The sequence below is a fragment of the Phocoena sinus genome, chromosome 16 (genome assembly GCF_008692025.1).
Source record: "Phocoena sinus isolate mPhoSin1 chromosome 16, mPhoSin1.pri, whole genome shotgun sequence".
Classification (NCBI taxonomy): domain Eukaryota; kingdom Metazoa; phylum Chordata; class Mammalia; order Artiodactyla; family Phocoenidae; genus Phocoena; species Phocoena sinus.
This window is the reverse complement of record NC_045778.1, coordinates 67504193-67531723: the sequence shown is the minus strand read 5'-3', so window position 1 is coordinate 67531723 and position 27531 is coordinate 67504193. Positions and strand designations below refer to the sequence as shown.

Here is a 27531-nt window from a genome sequence, read left to right as displayed (position 1 = left end):
CTGAAGCCCAAAGCAGTCATCATAAAAGCAGTCACTTTGGAAGAAAGTGTCAGAGTTTCCAAAGGGAAGAAGATCTATTAAGGCCAACATCAAATTCAGTACACAGGACCAATGATAAAATATTTAATTCATACTACTGTTCCATTCAAGAATACATGGTGGGGAGAAGGGTCAAGAACATGAACCTTTAACAGCATCCTGAATTAGGAGATCAGGGTGACACGCAAGCACAGATCAGCCCCAGAAGGCATCACTACAGCTGATAACAGACTTTGAATCCATTTCCTGTGTCAGCCTTTGAAATTACTGGGCTCTGTGAGTATAAGATTTACCAAGGTCAAAGCCTGGAATGAGAATCCTACAAAGAAGGCCAACTGCATGATGATTTTCTAACAATTTCACCTATCGAGGCCTTAGGAAACAACATCCTCAGAAAATAACTGCAAACAAGTAAAATCATGTATGTACATGTACAGTATTACTTTCTCCCTTAAAGGGGTCATAGTCATACCCAGATAACTAACATATTCTTCAGTTTCTGATTACGAAATTTTGAAAATGTAAAATGAGATCAGTTTTAGACCAGATATGAGAGCCATGCATATCTACTAGCCTTACCAACATGAATATATCTTCCATGGAAAAGTATCTTAGAAAAAGAAATCTCAGCTATATTTAATTCTAGAATTGTGAAATCCCCCATAATGACAGATCATGACAGTATCTTTTTCATATAATTATGGGTTAAAAGAGTGATGTACATAAAGTACTTACCTCTGGTCTGCCTATGATTTTTAGCTCTTATTTAACATTTTGATACAGAGAAGGTCATAGAAAGAACAACAAAGATGATCTGATAAATCACAGTAAAAACATATTTCCAAGGAATATTTTAATTAGAGCTATAATATTGTTAATAACCTTTGATGTGATAATCTGTCTCCTGAGAAATGATCCTGATGAAATAATCCTGTTCTAATATGTTCATTGCAGCACAATAAATTATGGAGGGGATAAATGGAAATACATTAGGATTCAACAAAAGATGAACAAATATCACTGACTGAAATATTATGCACCCATTAAAATGATTAAGAATTTATAGAAATGGAAAGTACCAATGTTAGAACCTTGTAAATGTGGATCAAGTAGCACCATTATTATGCAAAATAAAACAACAAATTATACAAAAGAGAGGGGAAGGGAAGAGTAGAAGGAAATAAATAAAAATGTAAAATACGAATCCTTTGAGGTAATAGGGCTAAGGTGATTTTCTTTCTTCTACTCTTATTTATTTCCAGAATATTCTATAGTGAGCAGGTACTATTTTTACAGAGAATCCAATGACAAATGTAATTTTTTAATGGAAATCATATTAATTAAGTGCACATAGTAGAGGAAGATTTTGCTGGAATGATTCTGTCCAGTCTGGCTTTCTTATTTCTTTCTAGAATGTACTTATGCTCCTGCAAGAGGGACAGCTGATGTCATAATTACAACATATTACCACTGACATGATCCAAATTTCTAAAACATGCTTTCATGGTTTTCTACAGCTTCCACAGAACAGAAGTAAAATATCTCAAGAAGTCACAAGAACAGGAAAGATAAACAGAAGCATCAAGTTTTTGACCTTCCAACAAAAGTCATAATTTAAAAGGGTTCATCGCTCTCATTTATGCTTCTTTAGTCTATCTTAGACTTAAAAAAATAGAATACAGCTACTGGTTTCAGTCATAAACTCGGATACTCAAGTTGTCCATTCACCTGTTAAAAGAGCGAGTGTAGGTAGTAGCAGTGAAAGCTTCAAGCTGTTCCACAACATCCTTTGAACCCTGACCTAAGGGACCAACTCCGATAGTCCACAGGAAGTTGGATTTCCAGGACCATTCAGCCTCACTGCTGAGACTGTCAATAGAAGTGCCATTCTCTGATGTAGACAGCTCTACACTAGGAGCTGGTCTAACAATCACATCACATAGCCTGCCAAACAGGAAAAGGACAGCATTCGGGCACCACTGACCTGGGATAGAAGTGAACTTGAGACTGGGGCTAAAAAGCTCTACTGCTAATCCTCCACCCTAAGTCCTGTAGTCTGTGTATACATCTTAAAGGAAGTTCAGCTTTGTTACCAAAAAAAAAAAAAAAATGCAACTATACAAATCAGCCACAAGATGGCGCAAGCATCATAGTATTACAACATCAGATGCAAAAGACATTCATCATTCAACACACCATGTCCTCATGACTTAGGGAATCTTATCCTGGTACATCACTTATTTGTCCCTTTCTTTTTCTACTTACTGAGACTTGGTCAAATACTTTATACAACGTTTGTTTTTTGTTGTTGTTTGTACAAGTTTAGGGGGTTTTGTTTGCTTGATTTTATTTTCTTAAGAAGCAAACAATGATCTTAAACTTGAAAAAATCCTCAACTACATTTTTCCTCCTTTTAGCTGGTTCATTTTCCTGGACATGACCATGCCCTAGCTAACCTCATACCAATACTGAAGGAAGAAATTACAAGAATGGCTTAAATACATGAATTCTAATTTTTACATTGTTTTCAAACATACAAAGAAGCTATTAAATTGATTTTTATGAAAATGTGAAGTTGAGGGTAGGGAGTTGCAAAGGATCATGGAGAGAACATCAGAATGTGTGTTTAAGTTATGTGATTCTGGTCCTTGCTCTAAACAGCAGTGTGACTTTAAGGTAAGACATTTGGTCCCCCTGTTCCTCCATTTCCTCATCTCAAAAATGTGACTGGATTTGAACTTCTCTGGACCTAATATTCCTATTACTCTGACACTGTAAGAATCCAAAATGAACAATATGAGGCTATAAGAGGCCAAAAATCAAGAAAAATGGAATTAGGCAAGTGAACAGAATCATCAGGGGTAGCAACAGTGTAAAAGGGAACATAGCGGTGTCTGCTGATTTCCCTTACCTTCCCACAACTATGACTGCAAATTATAACCCATATTTTAAAATCTTGTAAGTATGTATTTATTCAGCTACAGATTAAATTCTATGATAGGTCATTGTAAAGAGCAGACTATTATTCTTTTTTCATTCTCAGAGGTACACAATTATCCACTAAGGATTAATAAACATTAAACTCTACTGAACTTTCATGCCAGTAATGACAGAGTAATTGATACAAGACCAACCCTCTCTCTCTGAACAACTATAACAATGGACAAAATGTGTGAAGCAATCGTTTTAAAAAACTGGACAATAGGCAGTGTAGGACTGAAATCCTGTGAGGAGAGAACACTTGAAATGAACCCTACAATCACCATGGCTCTCAGCCGTAGGCACTGATCAGATTCCAGCACGTGGGGTGGGGCCCAAATGGAGCCTAACATGTCTCTAAGCTTAGGAGGTAGATACTGGAAGTGGGGACTGCCGAGATGGATGAAACAGCAGAGTGATGGAGAGAAGGAGCTCCAGAAATCTATAAAGGGGTCCTGTTAAGTCTTTGGCTGAAAATGAACTTGCGTATGTAGAGGTAAGAGGTGTAACAGAGGACATTTATTGGGGAGCCATGGGTGGAATGGAGATTCTGGAGGTCACCCAAAGCAGGGAGATACAATTCTGACCAAACAGAGGGTGGAATATTCACTGAACGTTCCAGTCATTCAAATGGAATCCAAGAAAGACAAACCTCAAAAGTCAGGCTACTCTAGACATGTCCTAACAAAGTTAACAATAAGCCTTGAAAGGATCTGTTAGTAAATTATCTGCTTGTCCAAATAAAGGCCAACATTCTCTAAAACAGGCACTGTCAACAGAGGTGACTTGCCCAGAGGCGAGAACTGGCTCTTGGGAGGATGAAGAATCTTAAATATTACAAAGATGCATGGCCCTCCAAAGGGCCACAGAACACGAACATATGTACAGACACACAGTATATTCACAGTACTAAAATTTCCTGGGGAAGAGAGGAGCAATTAGGAAAAAAAAAGTCTAAAAAAGTTCCTTAGTGGAGTGCCAATGAAAAAAAGGTTGAGATGCACTACTCCAAAGGAAACCAACAAATTCTAGGCTTTTAACAATTCAGCAGGCAATAGAACTCTAGGATTTTGTGGAACAGTGTGACATATTCAGATCAGTGTGCTAGAAAGGTATTTCCAGAGTGGAGTGGAGGGTGGTTTAGGTTGGGAGAAGAATGGAAGGAGGCAAGGCTACTACAATCATCCAGACTGAGAAACATGAAGGCTTCCAGTAGTGCAGATGAAAGCAGGAGCTATTTAAGTGACAGGATTGTTAACTCTCAGTGACCAACTGGATGCACAAGAGGATGAAGAGGGAAAAATTAAAACATCACTCTGAAGTGACTAGTACTCGTCAAGTTTAAGTGTTTGTGTTTAAAGGACTCTGGGGTAGCAGTGCCCAGTAAGTAGTAAGAAATATGAATTTAGAGCTGTAGGGAGCTCTGAGTGAGAAATGCAAGAGAATTATAGCTGTGGTATTGAAGCCGCAGGAGCGGATGAGAACACGGGGAGTAGGACAGTGGGGTAAGTGGAGAAGAAGTCCGAAGAAACCAGGCATCTGAGGGACAGGCAGAGGAGGAGGAAGAGGGGCCAAGAAAAGAAAGCAAGCAGACAATGGGGTTGGAGAAAAAAGTACTGAGTTGTCCTCTACCTTTCCCCATTGGCATAGGTGTTCCCCCAAAGTCTTGATATTACAAAGGGAATAAGAGAACTTCTTCATTTGCAATAAACATTGCAACTGAAGGACCAACTGAAGAACCAATCTCTACTATTTTTTCCTGGGATTCAATATTTGAGGTATGGTATATGATTATAAGAAATTATCAAATGTCTTTAAGAAGATATTCTTCATTCCATTAAAAGACAACAGACTTATATATAAAAAGACAATAAGAATCAAAAGAGAATTACATAAATATTTCCTACATTCTACTCGAATGCCTCACGTGATAAGGTAAGGTAAAGTGAACAAAGCTGTGAAACAAGAAGCAAAGGACCACTCACTGCTCAACACCCTACAATTGCTTCTCATCAAGCGAGAGTAGAGGCCAAGGTCTTCACCATGCCTGCAATGCCCTTAGAGGTCTTTCCTCTGCCCCCCCTTCTGTAACCACAGGCACCCCTCTGTCCCACTTGGGCACAGAGAACACCCTAGCAAACAGCCACACCGCCCTGCTGGTCACTGTCTGTCCATTTACTCATCTTCTTTAGAGCATTTATCACTACCTGAAATTAAGATAGATGTATTCACTTGTTTCTTGTCTTCCCCATTAGAATATAAATTCCACGAGAGCAAGAACTTTCTCTCTCTTAGTCACGGCTCTTTTCCAGCACCTAGGACACTGCCTGATACATTACAGGGCTCAAGAAGGACTTGTTGAATGAAATCCATAATCAAGCTGGACCGCTTGGTTCTATCACATGTAAAATGGGGATAGTAATCCGCATCTGCTCTGTCTACCCTTCCTACAGTGAAATGAATAATGCGTGTTAAAGCACTTTATAAACTGTGAGTCTCGTACAACAGAAGGTGGTGGTGGTGGTGGTGAAGGTTGTTTCCTGACACAGCAGAAGAGAGCTGCGGCAGCAAACAGGTGAACACATGAATTTTTTAATGAAAACCTGGAGACTAATGTTTAGCTCCTAGCTGCTGTTTCCATTTTTCTTTATAATAGAAAATATATCTGAGAAATGCTTATCCAGATACATGATACCTAAAGGACTCTATTCTTCAGGAATGTAATTCTTTTTTTTTTGGCGGTACGTCGGCCTCTCACTGTTGTGGCCTCTCCCATTGCGGAGCACAGGCTCTGGATGCGCAGGCTCAGCGGCCATGGCTCACGGGCCCAGCTGCTCCGCAGCATGTGGGATCTTCCCGGACCGGGGCACCAACCCATGTCCCCTGCATCGGCAGGCGGACTCTCAACCACTGTGCCACCAGGGAAGCCCTAAATGTATCTTTTTAAGACTCTAATAATAAAGGCTATGAAGCCTATCCCAGAAAAAATTACACATAGAAACACACATCTAAAAATACTGATATAATTTCAGGACATTCACGAGCCCCTGAAGTCCATCTATGAACACTGCAGTTTAAAGACTGCAAACTCTGAAAAGCCCCAAAATTGGATTTCAAAATCCTAATAAATGCTAAATACCAATAAATACTATCTAAACTCAAAAAAACCACATGATTTGGATCTATTTTGTGAGTCAGGAATCCAACGTACCTTCAAGTCCATCATTAGCCAGCTCTACAAGCATTTTTAGATCCCCAAGTCTTTGGCACAAGCTCCCAAAGACGATGCACTTAATGCCGACTGAGGCGTGTGGGGGCAACAATAAAAACGACATGAAAACCAGTGTGAAGACCGGTAAGTACAACAAAGGGTGCAATCTGACTCACAAAATCTGTCTCAAGATTTCCCATTTCTTGCTTGTAGCTTCTCATCCTGTTTCTGTACATTCCTCGACTTTGGGGTGGTATCTCTCGGACTTCCAAATCCATCTGTTCCAACTGGAAGGGTGAGAGAAAAACACGACTTAAACCATATGCTTATTCTTCATGTGACTAGACATTTCGAGCGGAAAGGATTTAATTCCAATTCCTCAGTTTACAACTTGAGGAACCAGACCCGGGGAGCTAACTGCCTGTGGTCAATTGAACACTGGGACTATTTTTGTGCTCCATGTTTGTTAAGGTCAACAAATAGGTACTGAGTGCTTGCCAAGGGACATATAGAGTGCCAAAGTGTTTACTCTGTCAAGCATTTTTTAAAACTATGTGCATTAAGCCAAACATCCTCAATGATAATGATCTGACTATCCGTGGAGTATCCTATCATTCCACCCAACCGGGTCTGGTCTTCTGACCCCAAACCACCAGAACTATGCCAAGATAAACCAAACCGTTATTTCTACAATTATCCTATGAAATGTCAGCCCAGTCTTAGTCATTTGGTGAAAATTCTCCTGGAAAGTCTTTTCTGATTAGGAAAATCCCATGGCAACCAGTATGGGATCTTGACCTCCAGCCTTACACTTTTTAATCACGTTGATATGGAGTTAAATGGATACAGTAATGTAAAATTACACAAAGCTCACTGAAATCAGAGCAGGGCACTTTATAACAACCTGTCGTGATGTAACACTTTGCATACAACACATGAGCATTTAACGGGAGGCAATACAGAAATAGTAGGATGGTTAAGAACACAGGCTTTCAAGTCAGACGCCTGCGTTCACAGTTCACATCACAGGCTACACTGCTTACTAGTCATGCAACCTTGGACAGGCTTCTTAACTTCTCTGGGTCTTACTCTTTCCATTTCTAAAAACAGTACGTCTTTTGTAGGGCAGTTATGAAGATTAAACACGGTAATTCCTATAATGTGCTTAAGACAGTGTCTTACTTGGTAAACACTAGATTAATGTGAATAATAGGAGTGATGATTACTGATGATGAAGAAATACAGCAAGCATGATACGAGGTATCAGCTGTAGTTTATACTTGGCATTAAAAAATAAAAACCAACAACTACAAATTGGCTCAGGCCATGTCTAATAAACTCACAACCGAAAATTTTGTCAGATATTTTGCCTTTTAAAGCAAATAATCCTAATAAATTATTTCCATGAACACTATACACTTGGCACTAATAAAACTCTTACTTGTCCAGTGTCAGAGTCTGAATAAGAACAGTAGAACTCAGATAAACCAAAACACCATGTTTCAATTCACAGGCCTTAATTTTTATTAAAAAAAAAAAAGATTGTTTTAATTACCCTTGATTTATGCAGTAACCATTTAAATTATTGACATGTCTCAACGTAAATGTGAAGCACCAATAAGTTAGTTACTCAGCAAGGCAATTACTTAGAGCACTTCTCTGAGATCGTCATTATGTACTTAGTTCTAATAAGGTTGAGCAGGATCATCCAGACAAATGACTGCAAAGTACGTGTAAGAGAAAATCTGAGCGTTAACTGCATTTTTGTTTCAGGCGTTTTACAAGGACACTTAAAACTAACCAAAAGTAGGTAAGAAAGAAAAAAAGGAAACACACAACAAGCACTTTAAATGAAACCAGAAGTAAGGCTAATATGCACTAGTTTCACGTTGTCACAACATTCATGTGACCAATGTCAAGTGGAAGACATGGTAGTTATGAGACATGCAGTGTCCAAGAGATTAATGCAAACTGTTCAGCAGAAATACAACTCCTCCTAATAAGTAAAATCATAATGAAGTTCTTCTCCCAGCATCCTCATCAAAAGGACAGTATATAATGATCAGTATCCTTAATAAGGATGTCCTCAGAATTAAGTAAATTAGCTACCTGATCATTTTAAACAAACAGAAACATGTCGAAGACAAAACTCTACGTTAGTAACAAATGGAGATGACCATGTAAGCTCCATGGGGGTATAACTCAGTTTTTCTTGGTACAGTGACATCTGGCTTATCAGGAAACCAGCTTTCTAACATCACCAAGTAAATCAACCGTCTCCAAAAGAAGGCAAACCAATGAACCAAAACACAGGTTTTGATGGCAAACAAAACAAAAACAAAAACACCCGCTACTGAGAACTCAACAAGATAAGAAGTTAACTCAAGATCCAAAGAATTGATCTGTTGTATCACTTATGGTAAAGCCTGCCAACCTGAAGGAAGAAGCGTCCCCGTTGGCAGCTATGGTATATAAAAGGCCAGTCTTTTCACGTGAAGGCCAGGAAGCATGAGAGAAACAGCTGACTATAAAAAGGAGAGAAAGGAAACAGAAAAGTATTTGGGATAAAAAAAAAAAAAAGAAAACTTCCAAAAGAGAGGCAAACATGAGAAGCTGAGGAGTTAGAACAAAGCTGCCCCTGCAGAGATAGTGAGATGAGAAGTAGATCTTACAGGGTGAGGAGAGCGTAAGCGTTCCGACAGCTAGAAAAGAAGCAGAGACAGGCAAGATGGAGCATCAGCTCTGCAACTCGCCTCCTTCGCATTCACAGACATGAAAAAAGGTCTGCGGCGTGATGGGAGGCTACAGCTGCTGCCTATTCCTCAGACCCTGCAAAGCAGCAGCCCCCCGTGTATGGTCCCGTTAACAAATGTTACTCAGGCAAATAAGCCTGGGAAGTGGTGCCCCTTAGGGTCCCTTCCTAGAGACTTGTCGTGCCTCGTAGCCTACTTTAGGGTCTAAGAAGGTTCTCTAGAAAAATAATAACCAAAAAAAGACCCAGAATTGGAGAATTCTGTTTAAGCTACAGTTTCCGGAACTTGTTTGAACAGGCAACACCAGTTAACAGACGCGCTTTGGGAAACTGTTGTAAGTTTATCAGTTAGAACACCAAGCAGTACCCTTCAGTATTTAGGAAAGCAACACGCTCATTTAGGACCACAATGCAGTAACAAATTGAATCATACTTGCAATACCTGGCTTTGAAACCAAAAATTAGGACACAATGTATTTTAATATTTTTTGCTCCTTGATTTGAGAAGCTAGCTAGAGCTCTGGGTTTAGCATGTCTAAGTACAAATCCTTACTTCACCACTTACTGGGTGCGGGACTTCAGGTAAGTTACTCAATCCTCCTAAGCCTCAGTTTCCCCATCTACAAAATAGGGGTAATGACACTCCTCTGTGGGTCTCTCACGCTTCTACATGTCTTGCTGGGCATGCCAAGAATGCAAGGTCCTGACCACTGATTCCCAGGCAGGGAACAATGTTGGGGTAAGAAACAATGTGTCCCTCGGGGCAAAGAGCAGGCTTACTTACAGGCTGTTATAAAGCAGTATGTTCCCCAGGCTCCATGTTCCTGTCCTATAAGATAATCTGCTGTATGTGTAGGCATTCTTCTAGGCAAACATGCATCAGCCCTGTGGGAACTGGGCCTCAGGGAACTGACGCAAGCCTGCTGCAACTTTGGCGGCTGCTTTTGCTGTGACTAATAAAAGCCTTTGGTCTCTGACCTAGGAATCTCATGTCTTCTATCAGCATCCATGAGATTGTGGCAGACTCACTTATTGGTGAGCAAGCAGGGGAAAATCTCGATCCTTAACAATTTTTACAAATAGTACCTATCTCACAGGCTGTTGGTGAAAATTAAATATTAAAAAGCAAGTAATACTCTTAACCCAGTGTCTAGTACCCAGGATGCCTTTAACAAGTGTTAGCTATGTATAACCATTACGAAAAGTATTATGAAGGAATAAAAATTCGAGGTGGACATTTAATGAATCACCTTTACTAAGAAGAATAAAACCCTAAGAAGTGATTAAATTCTCTTCCATCTAAAAACTGATGAATTCTGAATCATGAACTGCTAATCAGTAATGTTTCACATTTCTACAATGAATAAAAGACACTCAGAGGAAGGCGTCAGACTACACGGCTCTGGCTGTGTTTTACACACGTCGCCAAGCCCACACATACCAGTTCTTTCGCTTCTTCGAGCTGTTTAGAGACTCAGAGGAAGGCGTCAGACTACACGGCTCTGGCTGTGTTTTACACACGTCGCCACGCCCACACGTACCAGTTCTTTTACACACGTCGCCACGCCCACACGTACCAGTTCTCTCGCTTCTTCGAGCTGTTTAGAGACTCAGAGGAAGGCGTCAGACTACACGGCTCTGGCTGTGTCTTACACACGTCGCCACGCCCACACGTACCAGTTCTCTTACACACGTCGCCACGCCCACATGTACCAGTTCTCTTACACACGTCGCCACGCCCACACGTACCAGTTCTCTCGCTTCCTCGAGCTGTTTCTCCACATTTGCAACCACCTGCTTCTTCTCATCTGAAACAAATAATGACATCAAGGAATTGCTAAGGATACAGATACATTTAGTATTTAAAAACTTCTATTTTTATGTACCTTTTTTCCTTTCTGGTCAGAGTAGAGAATTACCATTATCAGTCAAACGGCCATATCATTCTTTAGTGGGTTAGGGACTACTATAAGCCACTGATTCTAGGCTATCTGGAAACACATAATCCTATGGAGCACTGAATTAAGAGATGCCATGACATTTTTAAGAGAAACCGAAAATTATTTTGGCCTTTAGAAGAGACTGTGTCAACAACAGCAGATTTAGTGGTGGCATGAGGAATCCGCAAAGTCATGACTTTAATAAATTGGGAATAGTGGATTTATGAACACAATTTAAAAGTCACATAAACAACAATTCCTAAAACTGGACAAGTTCTTACAATCCTTTAAAAAAAATTACGCTTTCATTACAAGTTGAGTGTAATGGAAGAAATATTTGAAGTCAGAAGTACTGATTCTAACCCCAAAGCCATTACCTCATGGTTATGGGATCCTGGGTAAGAAAGAGTTTTTACTGAGACTCAGTCTAAACTGTCTAAAATGGAAATTTAAAGCATCTACTGGATTCTTTTTAGCTCAAATAAGCTGATGCAAGAGAAGTTACTTTTAATTTGTGAAGTGCTAAGTGTCTGTATGTGATTTTTTTCAAACTCAACCACAATCAAGTTATCACTCAACTATAATTCCTCATTCTGGGAGAGACATGTTCTAGGAGATACTTTCAGAAAAATTTTCCCTACTCCCATTCCAAATCAATCAGCCCATTTATTTAGAAATGGCACCTGAGTTTTGTGCTAACCTAATTTATTGACCATTTATATTTTTGTCTACCTAACACCCTTCTCTGCTCAGGCAATAAGCCTCGCTCTTTCGAGGCTCTCCTCTTCACCAAGTAGGTCAATGGAAGATACTATGTTCTTCTATGACCCTGCCTCTCTGGTCACAGTGACTTGCCAAAGGATGGCCTTCTCTTTCCAGCTGGACTAATACTAGTAGCTCAATCCCTCTGGCTACATTGGTCTGGGGGGTGAGGGTGGGATGCGTATAGGATCCAATCAGACTAATCAAAGTCCTGTAGTAACAGGAAAGTCTTTTCCTCTCTCTTGGTAGAGTTATGACAATGTGAGTCTAGAAGCTGTTGGCATCCATTGCTCTAGCTACAAGAAGCAAGCCAATTTCCAGTGGTTGAGAATGAAAGCCTACATTTACAAAGAAGCAAAGCTGATAGATAGATAGATAGAAAGACAGATAAAGATGAAATAGATTTTGTTAGTTAGCTTCTTGTTCCAGATAACTCTGGAACAGGTTTTACTTGACTTTATCATGGTTTGGTTTTTTGAAACAACACATTTCTTTTTCTTTAAGTTGGCTTTCTGTGACTTGAAACCCAATGACTAATACAACAGACTAGAAAAGTCAGGAAGCTTGAATGGGTACAATACCTAGCAGCTGACTAACTTTTCATAAGGATAGTTAATACCAAGTGGGGAATCTTTAATAGAAGTTATTATTTTACTAGAATAATAACTAGGTTCTGATAACCTCAACTCCTTCCCTTTGATCACCACCCCCCCAAAAACTAGGGGGTAGCTATCACAGAAAAGTGTTTTGTGTGTACTCTAAGAATTTCTCCCTAAGAAAAGTGCACATTTAGAATTAAAATTCAGCTTGATTTTCCCTCTTTGAGAAAGTTAAGCCTACATACGGCCAGATTAAAAATTTAGTATACGACCCCAAATTTATATGCTTCTGGTACATGTCAATCCATCTAACATCTCCACAAATTATAGTAGAACCACACTGTATTTTTGCAATAGTGCAGAATATGAAACAAGACAAGCCTATCCTGGACCAAACCTTTACCTCTAACCCTGATATATTTCCAGGACTCCAGATCTTTAATCCCTATGCATCTGCCCATCTCCACTGTGACTACCTGGCAAACTGCTATTCAAAACTCTCTTCAGAAATCACTACCTCTTTGAAGCTTTTTCTAACCCAACAGAAGAATTAACTACTCACTCTTGCAGAAAACCCCTAGAACCCTTACCTAATCCTCATGATTTCTCTCTCACACTTACAGGTCTGATTTATCTTCTACCTTGGAGGCCCTGGGAAGACAGGAACCATGTCTTAGTCCTAAAATTTAGCACTGAGCCTGGCACATAATCAGTTCTCGAAAACTGATGGTAAACTGAATAAATAGTGTAGTCAGCGCAAGACTTTACAAAAGAAGCTATGCTACCAACCACCCTGGTTTCCCTTTTTCCCTACCTGACCCCTTCCCCCACTTAATCTTTCTAAAATGTGGCTCTGATTGGATCACTTGAGCCTAACAGTCAAGGCCCTCCACATTTCAGACCCAAGCGACCTTTCCAACTTTATTTCCAACTACTAGCTCTCTCGTATGTGCTCTGCATACTAACCAGACAGACTATCCTTTACTACCCAAGCACATCTACCCCCCTCCCCCCAACTCTAAGCCGTTGTTCAAGCTACCATTTAGGTTCTTTGGTTGAATAGAACAGAAGTGATTCTGGCTAACCTAAGCCAAAAAGGGAATTTATTAGAGTAATTCAGGGTGGATCACAGAATCAATGGAAAAGATGAGTTCCCAAGCTCAGGGAAGACAGTACCCAGGGTGGCTCAGGAAACCAAGGGAGCAGGAAGTCACCGACAGTCTCTGCAGAAGGAGAGTTAAAATTCCAATTCCTGGCAAAAATTCACTGAATGTCCTCGCTTGGGTAAAGTGTTCACCTCTTGACCTGGGCAGGGCATGGCAACCTGTCAGTTCCACCAAGACTGGGTTTAGGGAGTTCCTCAACGGAAAATTGAGGAGCTGCTCTCATAAGATAGAATGGGGGATTCGGGGCCTTCCGAAACAACAGAAACCCATTGCTTGCAACTCTTACACTCTTTCCCTGTTTTTGTCGGCTAAATCCCGCCATCCTTCCAGGTGACCTCCTGGAACATGATCTTATCTCCTCTGAATTCCTAGACCTGTGTCCTCTGCCCTAGCATCCCTGATGATCATTAGAAATTGGTTCCTGTAGTTCTTCCCTTCAGCCTCATTTCCAGCTCCTTGAAGGCAGGGACCACTCTTGACACATGTTTGTCATAATTTTGTATTTAGCATAGAGAGCTGTACACAGTAGGTGCTCACTAAGTGTTTACTGAATGAATCAATCAGTCTTAGCATTCAGCAACACATTTGTTATTCACAGAGAAACAGAAAAAGAAAAATTGTATCAGTGAGGACTGGGGCAAATCTTCCCACTTAGAATGGCAAGTTTCCCTTTATGAATAAAATAATGTTAAAACAAAGCCATTCTAGAATGATCCTTGTGATAAAGGACTAGAGTTGGGGATTCCGTGGAGAAATGGCTGGTGATTCTAGGACTGGTGTAGGAAAAAATACAAGATGATTCTACAGTACCTTATAATATCAGAAAGTATGAAAGTGTTAAAAAGGGGGAAAAAAGCCCCACAATGATGGGAGTATAGCAAAAGGACACAAAAGCCAGCTGGAAGGGCTTCCAATGGTCAAAGCTGGCATAATCTGAGCAACAAAATAAAGTGGTATTAGAATATAACATGAAGTATTTAATAAACGAGTCCATGGATATAAATGACTGAATTAATAAATGGAGGAGAATAGACAAATCTTTCCTGTATAGAAGAATTCCAAATAATTTACCTAAATACTCAGCCTTCAAGGAGGTGGAGCACGACTCCCTACTCCTTAAGTGTCGGCTGTGCCTATGGTTTCCTTCCAAACAGTATGGAAAGGAGGAAAAGAGTAACTTTATAGTGGAGAAACCTGACAAATAATACCTCAGCCAGGTGATCAAAGTTAACATCAGGCGTGCTAAGTTACCTTACAGTGTGTACTCCTGATGTGATGTGATGTGATGAAAATGGTGCTTAACCTCTGTGGTCCTCCTGTCAAAAACCTATAGCCCGAGTCTGATGATGAGAAAAACATCAGGCCAATTCCAACTGAGGAACATTCTATAAAATATCTGATCAGTACTCCTCTAAACTGTAAGGTCATCAAAAATAAGGAAAGGGCTGTGAAACTGTCACAACTAGGAGGAACCTGAGGAGCCATGACTACTAAATGTTCCGTAATACCCTGAATTGGGTCCTAGAATAGTAAAAGGACATTAGGTAAAAAACGAAGGAAATTTGAATAAAGTATGGACTTCAGTTAATAATAAGTATCAATATGGGTTCACTGGCTGCAACAAATGTATCATATTAATGTAAGATGTTAACAATAGAGGAAACTGGGCATGGAGTCTATAGGGATTCTCTGTATTATCTTTGTGATTTTCCTGTAAATCTAAACCTGTTCTAAAATTAAAAGTTGTTTTTTTTTAATCAATGAAGTTATTACTTAGGTTAACTAAGTTGTTTAAGGGAGAGAGGATCCTCTGGGATTAGAGTGTGGGTACGTGTGCGTGTGTGTATATACCTAAGCCAAGTCCTACCCACTCTACTTCAACTCACTCCGTACCTGAGTTCCTGAATTAGGTCTGAAACCATCTCTTCAACTCTAATTTTATAGAACAATAGAAATGTAATGCATGAGAGTCACATAATGTAATTTAAAATTTTCTAGGAGCCACATTTCAAAAAGGAAAAAGGAACAAGAGAAATTCATTTTAATATATACATTTTTTTAGTTTTAATAATATTTAACTCAATATATCCAAAACACTATCATTTCACTATGTGGCAACAGCCGCATTTCAAGCACTCAGTAGCTACACATCAACATTACAGCTCCAGAGCCACATACGTTTTAAGCAAACCACAGCATTCCTAAATAAAAGCAGATTTTTCTGAATCCTCTGACTACAACCACTCTGCAAAGGCAAGAGAGAATCATGGAACAATGCTATGGCTTCTTCCATACATGGCCATGTCTAGATGGTGTCCAAAAGCCTACAGGGCTTGGCATAACCAATCAGTTAGACTGAAGCATTTCCTTCCAGAAAGGACACTTGTCTTGCCCCACCACTTCCAGTTCTCTCCCTGACTCTCTCTTTGATATCCTGAGTTCAAAGCCCCATTCCACATGCACATCCCCAAGTCCCTAATCACTCATCTCCCCGCAAATGTAGGTGTTCATCAAGAGAGATTCACCCAACTCTAGTCTAGCACAGAAAGGAAGCAAAATTGAGGTCCAAGGTTCCTTTAAGAGTTCAACTAACATCACAAAGTCTGAGAAGCTGGGTCCTGACTAACCCTACAGCTGTTGTCTTCACCAGCAGCAGTATCACTAGTGGCTAATTTATCATGTACTTTCTCTGGGGAGAAAAAAAAGTGTGATAGGGTGTTATATGCTTTGTTTCATTTGATTTTTACAACACTGTAAGGTTGAAACTATTATCCCCTACCCCCGATTTTCCAGGTAGAGGAGACAGGCTTAGAGAGGCTAGGCAACTTGCACAAGACTGCACATCTAGTAAGCAGCAGAGCTGGGATTCTAAACAGATCTGATGCCATGTGTGAACTGTAATCAATTTGCCATACGCCTTTCTTGGTATTTCTGGCTATATCCACAAAATTATAGGCTTCACAACAGACCATTTACCTCTCTGTTCATGGTGAGGTAAGCAACTAATTGCAAAGGAACATTTTGTTTAAGATCCTTCAGGAAGCCTGCCTGAGTAACAGAACCTCTGCCCCTATGAAGTATCCCCCCACTTAGGATTCATCATCAGAGGAAAAGGAGTGTCACAATCAGTATTAGCAATGGCTTCCACTCGTCCATTGTCCTGACTTTACCACAGGATACTAATCATTAACATCAAAGTTTGAATACAGTGCCATAAGAATATTACTTAAGAAGGGACTGATCTATCTCATTAGTCCAATTACTAAAACTACGTAAAACTCAAACACTTTAGTCTAACAGGAAAGTTTTTTTTATTGTTTAAAATGTATCACAGAATAATCGAATTTCTTTTCTAAAAGAAAGTTTTAAACTTTCAATCTTTTCTATTCTCTTTGGAAGTAACACTTTAATACACTGTGCATGCACAGCTGAGGTAGCACGTTGTATATTACACACGCTTAGTTGCCATTAATCCTACCTACTCCACCTCCATTTCAGTAAGTTAATATTTGGGGGAACAAACTGCTTTGGCTGAAAATTTTGCTCCAATTTTTAACCTTCTTAACTCAGGTAAATTCTGGGTCAACTACCAAAGATGCCAGGAAGAGATTATAATTACTTTTATTCATACTGGTTTTTGCCATGGTTGTACATATTAATTTGTTAGTCCACAGATATACATCTGAAATTCATAACTACAGATATATTTTTCATCTTTCTCTATTTATCAACTAGAAACATTATAAAATGAGCAAGTACAAGTAATTATTAAGAGGGAAACCACAGCATTTTCAAGAATTACTAGCATTTAATTATTCAAGTCAGTAAGCATTTTTCCAGTGCCAGTTATACAGTCTCCTCTCAATTCTCATGTAGCTGCTGTGTTTGGGCATTACATTATTCTGTACCTACAAGAGAGTCAAGACTTTTATTTTTAAGGTACTTAATTCAAAGTTTTCCTTCTATGTGGTAAGAATGGTTACATTAAAATATAAAGGTAAGAAAAAAAATCGATTGTAACAAATCTGTTTTCTTGGAATTGGCTGTTACAACTTTGCACCCAGGAATGATTTTGTTACTTTATAGAATAGCTTCCCAGTACAAAACCTATTAACCCAAACAAAAAAATGTTTCCTCAGCTAAAACTATCACAATTAAAAATGAGCAAAAATCCCACGGAAACCACAAATCCTGATATTCTGAGGCTCTGGGACTGAAGTCAAAGGAAGTAGTCTCCAACAACAATGACAACAAAAATCAAGATGATATTGGGCAGTGGAGGAAAGCAGAACTGAAGAGATGAGGCGAGGTGATGTATCATGAAGTGATGAGGCCATCAGCCAATTCGCCACAAAAATCTCCAAGGCAGCAAAGCCTGGTGGTATATGCTACCTTGGTTGTCTCCCGTTGTTCCCTCACTTGGACTCGTACACCTCTTTAAGACACCATCCTCCACCTCCTCCAGAACTAACTGGGACTTCAGGAGATGAGTGGGGTGTAAATTCAGAGATTCTGGCTTGAAGCAAATGTCCCTATTAATAGAAAATAGGTGGGGGTAAGAAAAACAAAGAGGGGACTTCCCTGGTGGCGCAGTGGTTAAGAATCTGCCTGCCAATGCAGGGGACACGGGTTCGATCCCTGGTCCGGGAAGATCCCACATGCTGTGGAGCAACTAAGCCCGTGCGTCACAGCTACTGAGCCCACGTGCCACAACTACTGAAGCTCACGTGCCTAGAGCCAGTGCTCCGCAATGAGAAACCAGCGTACCACAATGAAGAGCAGCCCCCGCTCACCGCAACTAGAGAAAGCCCGCGTGCAGCAACGAAGACCCAACGGAGCCATAACTAACTAAATAAATAAATAAATTTATATATTAAAAAAAAGAAAAACAAAGAAAGGAAGAAAATTATTTACAAACACAAAAGTTTGGGGGGAGGTAGGGAAAGGGAAAGAGGAATGACAACTTCGATCCAGGAGAAATTACTGCTGGCATCAAGGATTGACTAACAAGGTGGAGCAAGGAAGTCGCCCACCGGTTCACAGATCAACGAGCACTCCTTTTCCTATACTTTACACCATAGAGCGAAGGTAGATGGTTCAATTTCACTAACAAAACTGAGCACCAAAGCCACAATCTTTTCTGCAAGTAAATACTCAAATTAAATCTGTATTGAGAGAAAAATAAATCCTAAAACAATGTCCTACAGACAAAAATCACAAGACATCATATTTATGTATCTGTTCATTCACTTAAAACATTTTCCTGAGCCCATTCTAAGTAAATGCCAAGGAAATCAAACACAGCTCCCACCTTCACATAACTGACAGCCCAGTATCGAAAATGAGTTGTGCTAAAACACAAAAACAAAACTCTTCTGGATGAAAATTGTGGAATTTTAAAAGTGAGAAAAATTATCCTGTACCAAGTTTTACACAACACTGGGTTATGGATCCCCAGGAAGGATGAAAAATAATAAATGGGGATGGGGGTATGAAAGATACTAATGATTACAGCAGCTAACACCAAGAAAGGGCTTTACATATGTTAAGGCATTTAATCTTCACAAAAACCCTACGAGAGATGCACAATTCTCTCCATTTTACCAAGAAGGAAAGTTGAGAAAGATTAAGAAACTTGCCTAAATACAACAACTTCTAAGTGGCAGAGCAGGGATTTGAATCCGGCTACTATGGCTCTTAACACTGCTTTGCTGCCTATAATAATAACATCATTACTAACAAGACAACGTTACTGTATGATGCACACTCATGATCTGGGTACGTTCACTGATTTTCTTTGGATACTCTCACATCTCTATATTTCACAAACAAACAAAACCCAGCCAAAACTAAGACTCAGAGTAACGTTCCCAAGGTTATACGAGTCACAAGGCAGCGGAGTCCAGATTAAAGCCCAGATGGCTCAGAAGCCAAAGGCTCTTTACACTGCACCCCACAACCCAGCTTGGATTCTCCCCTTACCCTCAACCAACCTCAAGCATCCCTCTGGGAGGCCCCAACACCACCTGCCTCCAGGCTCGCTCCTCCGAGACACATTTATTCAGGTGTCGTTCCATTGCCCACTGCCCAAGCCTCCCGGCTCTCCGGGCCACCCCCGCCCAGCCTGGGCAGGGCTCTTACCAGGCGGGAGTCGGGGGACCCTCGCAATCTTATTGGTGATCTCTGCAGTGAGCACCGCGAAGTCCTGCTCGTAGCCTTCGAAGTCGGACGACATGGCGGCTCCGGAGTGGCCGGCCCGGGCCGGAGCCTAGGTCAGGGCTGGGGCTACGCGGGGCAGGAAAAGACGGTGTAGGAACGCGGGAAGCTCCCTAGTGAGCGGAGCGGAGAAGCCGGGGTAGCTCCCAGCCAGGCCGCTTCCTGGTTGTTCTTCGCGATCTTGGTCCTCCGGAAGTTGGGCTGGGTGCGCTTTTTATTTTCCGTTCGGGCTTCAAGATTAAGAAATTCGCTAAGGAAAAGCCCTTCAGTTAGTGCCCCCAAAAGCTTAAAAAATATGCGGGCTCTCGTGAATCACCGAAAGCATTTTTTTGCCCCTCCACGTTTTGGAAAGCGGCTCCGGCTCCCCAAGCTACAAGTCAAAGGGGCTTGTTTCCAGGGGGAAGTTTGATGCGGCGAACCTCCCGGAAGTGGCTGTCACGGAGTCTGCGCACTGAGCCTGAGCGGGAGAGCTGCTGCTAGGCCGCTGGCGGAGCAACGCGAGGGTGGAGGCTGGTCCCGACCTCCAGCCTCTAGCACACAGGATTTACTTTCTACTTGCGCTCGGCTGGGGTACCCATGACGGAGTTATCCGAGCCTGAGAAAACCTGCTCCGGGTGAGCCCGAGCCGCCCCGGAAATGCGATGGCCAAAGAGCGGGCACTGAGGACCAGACCGAGGTGGGAGTCAAAGCACGGGACGTAACCATGATTTTGGCGGTCTTCGCTCCACCCGAGTGAGGCCAGAGTCTCCAGAGTGTTGAGACCAACCACTCTTACCAAGATGTTCTTCCCCTGAGTGAGGATTTCTAAGCGCTTTGCTCCATGACACGGGCGGGAAATTGAGGCACAAGGCAGCGGCATCTGTTGCATGGAAGTCTTTGTTACTCTGTTCCTCTGGTCTTCTTCCCTTGACTCACTCCAGTCCAGTCCGAAATACCCTTCTACAGATCTTCCCGGCGCTCGCCGTCCTGACTTGCCCGTCCCTCGCTCCGGGAGACACTTCCTCTTCTTTTTTTTTTTTTTTTTTTCCTCAAATATTTTCATCATGTTCCCTCTCATATACACCTCCGATCCTGAGTTCACACACACTTATCTCTCGCCTCCCTTCCTTGCAGTCTCTTTGCTTTCACCCTTCCGCTTCTTTACTTTGACACAAATAGACCCTTAAGTTAGTGTTTGGGGGGCAACCGCAGGCAAATGGTGTAGACCATGTCTGGATCATACTTTATGTAATTCGAGACTGGGTAAGAGGCAGTTTAGAACTCCATAGAGGGAGTTTGATGACTTGGCTTCTGTTGAGTTACCGCTGTGGTTTACTCACTCAGCCTCTCCAAGCCATTTTCTTTTCTATGAAGAAGGAAGCTGGATTAGGCCAACCCTAAGGCCCTCCTTCCCAGCTCTAAAATTCTTCGTCTCCTCAAACCATTTACTAAACGGTTGCATAGACACAGTCCTCTGACAAGTTGGGAGCAAAAGAATAAAAACAACCATTTTACAATCACATGTCCAGTTTAGGTGCTATTCAGACATGAGGAAAGTTTGGATACGACGAAAATAGTTCTTTTTGACGTTTGATGAGGTACTTGTTCCATAGTAAAGTACTTGTGAGCTGCTTTTGTTTAGGTGATTATTGGAATTAACAAATACAGTACATAGTAAAATGTCTTACCGAACTTTCTCATTTTGTTTCTTTAGATTGGATTTCAAACCAAGGTACTGGATTCTCCTAGAAAACATAAAGAGTGTGTAACAGTGAACATGGCGTAATCTGCATTAACATCCCACAATGTGAAGGCATGACAGTTAAGGAACACACGTGGACTTGTGGCACATGGAAATGTATGCACAGAAAAAGGAAATCTGTAGTTCTTTAAAAACAGGAACGAGTTCTTCCTCACCAAAATGGGTACATTCTGCTCAGTTATCAAGTTTGAAAATCTACAAGAAGTAAAGAGACTTTGTCACTGGGGTCCCATTATAGCCCTTGGTGTTATAGCAATATGTTCTACCATGGCCATGATTGACTCTGTGTTGTGGTATTGGCCCTTACATACCACTGGAGGAAGCATGAACTTCATCATGTTGATAAATTGGACTGTCATGATTCTTTATAATTACTTCAATGCCATGTTTGTTGGTCCTGGCTTCGTCCCTCTGGGGTGGAAACCGGTAAGAAAAAGATTCCTTAGGATGGTGAACCCTCATGATAATCATATGTTTAGTTTTTGCCTTATCTGCCAACCAATAAGATCAAACACAGCCTGCTCTTTGCTTTGGTAGAGACTAAGTGTATTATTCTAATCACCGATTATTTAGAGCTCAAAGAATTTATTTTATACTGGTTTGAAAGTATGGATCTAAATTAGTATTTCCCAAAGCAATTTCATTAAATACTTCTGCTTTAAAAAAAAAAAAAAAATGGAGGGGTGGTGATGAGTGCATAAGTTTCTAGGAAACACTGCATATCATTCACCTCATAATCCTACAGTGTGGTTTGGCTCTAGGATCTTTTTTCATGTAACATATTAACATCCCTTATAACTGAGAAAAACTCTTTAGAAACTACTGTTTTAAACCATAAAGTATTCAGAAATAACGGACAGCCTGGTAATAACAAGTCACGCCTTATGAATAAATACTATGGTTTGATTTTCTTTTATGGGAGATGGGGAAAGGATGGAATTTGAATTTTAACTTGCATTTCCAGCCATTATATTTGAGTTAAAATATTTTTAAATAGTGAATTTCTGGTAACAGCAACATCACTTTTCCAATTACCCAGAAGTTTATGTTTTATTTCTATTTTGCTGCCAAGGAAAATTCTCAGGATAGCATGTACCTCCAATATTGTAAAGTCTGCCAAGCATACAAGGCACCACGGTCACATCATTGCAGAAAGTGTAACAGGTACTGTCTTTGCTATTCATTGGGGATTGATCAACTTGATTACTGGTCTTTTGTTGTTATTCTTTCTACCACATCAATCCTAGTTTTATTTTCTGCAAGGTGGCTACTTTATAAATAATGTCAAAATAATTAAGTGTCATAATCTTCATTTTACTTTTAAATTGTCAATTCTGATAAGTATTACTCTTTTTTGTTATAAGTGAAAAGATTTTTCTAGAAAAGTACAGGTTTACTTTGCTTCTTGCCTTGCCAAGAGCAGGGTAAAAAGTTATACCGTTAGGTTGTTTTCATAAATCAGGATTAATTCTCGACTGTCATCTTGACTAGCCTTAGAATTGTTCTGAGTCTAAATTATAAATGAGACCTGCTTTTTCCATTATTTAGTTGACTAACATTTACACTTTACACAGATCTAATAAATGATTCCAGGTGCCTATTATCACAGGTGTTTTATATACCAAACTTAATTGGAAGAAAACAGAATCACTATGAAAAATGTGAATTAAGCTAGAACCTTTTTTAATGAACACCTATGTCCAGTGATAAATAAGAAATTTATGATGAGAATGCTGAGGTTTAGGGGGACCATTGGAGGGGCAAATAAAGTTTAGTTTGAGGCAAGAAAATTTTCTTCTAGCAGCCTCGAGGAAGGGAAACAGAGTAAGACTTTGCTTATTAAACCACATCTTATATTCCGGAGTTAGCTTGCTTAGCTTAGAGACTCCACATCTAAAGAATACGAGCAGGAAGGAAGGAAGTTACAAGCGTCTGCTAGGCCCCATCAACCCCAGTGGAGATTTATAAGTAATTTTGTTCAGTCTCTGTTGTTTTCCACTTCAGTCACTGCATTTCAGAGCTAGAGGAAAACCAGGAACTATGCTCATTTCTTTATAATGAACCTCTCAGCGAGCCTCCAGACTTCTTTAAACAAAGTCACTTGTAGCAGACATCTTTTCCTCAGATGCTGTTACAAAGCCTGCCCTTTCTTGTGGTGTTTAAAATTTAAAATAAGTCACTGTTTAAAAACTCATAAAGAGTTTTCTTTGTTTTCCATGAAGTATAATTCCTCTGTGACCATGCGTGGACATGCTAGATTCCAATGTGCTTGATCTTTTGAAGACCAAAGTTATTTAAAGTAGACAGGATTTTCTGCCTCACATTTTATGTAAATTTTTCTTGTTAGGTGTGTGATGAAGATGGACCATCACTGTCCTTGGATCAACAACTGCTGTGGTTATCAAAATCATGCTTCGTTCACACTGTTTCTCCTTTTAGCACCACTGGGTTGTATTCATGCTGCCTTTATTTTTGTTATGACAATGTATACACAGCTTTATAATCGGGTAAGAAAATGTTATAAAATCATGCCAGCTTAAATAGTAGTTATTAAGATTATTTAAGAAGTTCCTTTTGGAAATATGCTTTCTACAATTTAGGTGGGGAAATAGAACTTTGTTTTATAATCCTCAATAAGGACTCCTTTTTAAAAAGCAGTAAAACAGTTTTTAAGATGAGGAAAGATTATTTTGTTCTGGAAACTCACCTTGTATGCTCTAGTTGAAGTTGACAATTATTTTAGTACTATGTATAACTTACCGGACTTCAAACTTGGTAGCTGTGGTAAAGAATAGTTAGAGGAAAAGGCAGAAGAGGGAGAAAAAAGGCAATACTAGTGCTTTCTGTTTCCATTCGATCCTGTGGCCAGTTGTAGTTCTTTTGTTCATTTCTAAATCCAGTGTCCTGGAACGTGGCTCACAGAGCAGGTGCACATTCTAAGATATGGTGCAACTGATTGAGTTGATTTATGGGCAAGTAGTCATGAGATAAAGTTCAGTCGTCACAAATTGAGGCCTCTAAAGAGGCCTGGAGGGTCAGTGAGGGAAACAGGCCTGGTGGGATGTGGTAAGCTGGAAAACAAAGGTCCTTCACACAGGGAACAGCCCATGTTTGACTTCAGCCAGTTCTTGATGTTTGGAAATCCAGCCTGGTGATTTCAGATCATCCGGTTTTTCAAGAAAAATCTGAAAATCTGGACTTTTTATGTGAAATCTGATTTCTAAATCACTAAATTTCTAAATGTTGGTACCTAACTGAATATTTTAAAACATTTTGTAGGCCAGGCAGTACACATCGGCAGGCCATATTTGGCCTACATTTTGCTAGTTTTTAAACCTCTCCTTGTGGAACATGAGGGAAGAAACCACTGAATCCTAGGCTACGTTTGTCGCTGTGGAAATCACTGTAAATAGAGGAAAACAAGGAGAGGATAGGAGACGCAGTTACAGCTTAGATTGGTGGTATTCACGCATAGTAATGTTTGTGCGGTCTACCTAACACTTTCTGAGGGAACAATAACAAACAAAAAACGTTTTAGAATACTGAAGAATGATACCGTGCATATCAGTGTGAGTTCAAACCACAGTATTGATTAGAAACAGCTCTGTTTGCTTTGGCTACAGTGTCAAGTTGTCATTTGCTGATCTTTTGGACCAAGTTATTTTAAATGGTAGAGTATGACCGTTTACGACAACCAAGTATGTCGAGTATATGTTGTTATTGTTTATAGCTCTCCTTTGGGTGGAACACGGTAAAGATTGATATGAGTACAGCCCGGAGAGATCCTCCTCCGATTATTCCATTTGGATTAGCTGCATTTGCTGCCACCTTGTTTGCCTTGGGATTAGCTTTAGGAACAACCATAGCTGTTGGGATGTTGTTTTTTATCCAGGTAAGTTCCTCTATTACCTCTAGCTAAAGTTGTCAAGTTATTGGGGCCTCTTGTAAAGAGAAAGAGATAAAGCTTCCATTTAAGTATGCAGTGTGAAATGGAGATTATTGTTATTTATTCCATCTAGGTGATTAATTTAATCTTCTACTAGTCGGATAATTTTGAAGTGACTTTGCCAGAATTTCTAGGCTATTGATTTAATTTTAAAAATACTAACTTAGAGTTATATAGCATTTTATACTTGAGAAAGCTCTTCTCACCGTCTCTCTTGATCTTCACATCAACCCCAAAAGAGGTCGAAGAGGAGTATTATTTTCCCTTCCTTACAGATGAGTAATTAAGTCACAGGAAGGTTAAGTGACATAGCCAAGATCATCCATTCATGTATTCAGTAAACATATATTCAATGAACATAATTATTGTTATTTTATAGTAGCATATATTAAATCAAAATCATAATAACATAGCTAATATTTATTGAGTGATGTTTTAGGCTTTTTACATGTGTCAGCTCATCTAATCTCCATAGCAACCCTGTAATATAGGTGCTATTTAATGTCTACTGTGTGATGAATCACTTTTCTAATTACTGAGGCTACAAGAATGAAAATGAAGGGTTCCTGCCATTAGGGAACTCACAATGAGTGGTGAAGAGTTAACTAATACAGGGTCATGTGTATAGCATAGATTTATGTACAGAGTGCAATGAGAACACAGAGAAGGAGGATGTGGCCCTGAACGGATCAAAAAATAGTTCTTATGACTCATTTCATTCGCTTAATTAGTTTATTCATTCATTGAAGGCCCATTGTGGACCAGGTATTGTGCTAGGCCCTTGGAATATGATAAGGACTCCCAGTCCAGGGTTGTTCTTACTGTGTCACACTGTCTCCATGAAGGCACATCGAGACTTCAAAGAATTGCAGGACATATAGAATTAGAAACGCTGGGCTTGAGGGCCCTGATGCATCACCCAACCCTTTTTGAACTCTTGTTTTTAAAATAACCTGGTTTTGGTTATAGTTCACATTTTCCACTAGCCTGGGATCAAATTCTTTGAAAAATTTCCCCCAATTCCTGTAATTAAGAATCATATTAGAAATAAACTAAAATCCTGTGGTGTAAAAACCTACATAAATGGAATTGTCATAGCTAGGAAAATCAAAAAATAGAATCAAGACTGAAAATATTCAGTTTTTACAGCAAGCAAAATATCTAGGTTGACTGAAATGAGTCACTGTTACTTGTAATAAATAAATTAATCATGCATTTAAGATTAAAAATAGTGGTAAAAGATTTTAATTGCATAATCCATATAATACTGATTGAATGGATTATATCAATATTTTATTAATACTCTGAAAAACCTATTCAGAAGATAGTACATAAAACATGATTTTTTATTTAAACAGTAGATTCAGATTTGACTGTGGATCGATGTAGTCATTCATGTGAAGATGTACAGTGGTTAAGAGTCAGATGGACCACACTCTGTTACTTAATCTCTGTTATCCTGATATCTTCATCCATGGAGTGGAACAATAAAAACTACCTCGTAGGGTTAGTGTAAAGATGATAATCTTAAATGAACCAGTCACATTATGAAATTTTACTATTATTTAATTTCCAGATGAAAATAATTCTCAGAAACAAAACTTCTATTGAATCATGGATTGAAGAGAAGGTAAATTTTATAATTGTTTCCTCAATATCGATAAAGTACTGATTAACTAATAGACCAGATTAACTAATAAATGCCCCAAAATGAAAACTTGGCTACCAAATGGCTTCCTTACGTCATTTGCATGCCATGTAAAAGGCGATCATGGGAACCGTTTGATTTATTCCTGGTTTAACATGACTCCCACAGAGCTCTCTCACACACTGAGTTGTTGAAGAGGCCTAAGCCACACATGAAACCATTTTGGCTCCTCTCAGACTAGAGGAGAAGGGAACCCATTGGGAAAGGAACTTCTGTCCTACCAAGGTGCCATCACATAGGCTTTAGACATCAGATAGGGCTTATAACATTTAGCTTGTTACAAACCTCACAACCTCCAGTACATACTTCACGCTGTCCATTGTGATTCTGATATAAAAAGTACATCTGGGGGCTTCCCTGGTGGCGCAGTGGTTGAGAGTCTGCCTGCCGATGCAGGGGACACGGGTTCGTGCCCAGGTCCGGGAGGATCCCACATGCCGCGGAGCGGCTGGGCCCGTGAGCCATGGCCGCT

General features: G+C 40.0%; 2 protein-coding genes across 25 annotated transcripts in view; one reads left to right on the top strand and one right to left on the bottom strand.

Annotated features, from left to right (window-relative positions):
• VTI1A (vesicle transport through interaction with t-SNAREs 1A) overlaps positions 1-20627 on the bottom strand; it is a 385123-nt gene extending 364496 nt beyond the window's left edge. For 12 of the 18 annotated variants that reach the window (XR_004346147.1, XR_004346148.1, XM_032607943.1 and 9 more), the window contains exons 1-3: positions 19590-19836; positions 10731-10789; positions 6406-6516 (exon numbers count right to left, since the gene is read on the bottom strand). Coding sequence is in view for 15 of the 18 variants with exons in the window: in XM_032607943.1 (XP_032463834.1) it covers positions 6406-6516; positions 10731-10789; positions 19590-19683 (264 nt within the window). In the remaining 3 variants the exon portion in view is untranslated. Of the gene's footprint in view, positions 1-6405; positions 6517-10730; positions 10790-19589 lie in introns of all 18 variants that reach the window. The other 6 variants (XR_004346149.1, XM_032607935.1, XM_032607934.1 and 3 more) reach the window with 4 other exon arrangements.
• Positions 20104-27531, top strand: part of ZDHHC6 (zinc finger DHHC-type palmitoyltransferase 6) — a 29011-nt gene continuing 21583 nt past the window's right edge. Inside the window, exons 1-6 of one of the 7 annotated variants that reach the window (XM_032607926.1) lie at positions 20104-20340; positions 21358-21831; positions 22478-22569; positions 23753-23912; positions 25136-25297; positions 26928-26981. In XM_032607926.1, coding sequence (XP_032463817.1) covers positions 21565-21831; positions 22478-22569; positions 23753-23912; positions 25136-25297; positions 26928-26981 — 735 coding nt within the window. In that variant the 5' untranslated portion in view covers positions 20104-20340; positions 21358-21564. Of the gene's footprint in view, positions 20341-21357; positions 21832-22477; positions 22570-23752; positions 23913-25135; positions 25298-26927; positions 26982-27531 lie in introns of those variants that run through there. The other 6 variants (XR_004346145.1, XR_004346146.1, XM_032607927.1 and 3 more) reach the window with 6 other exon arrangements.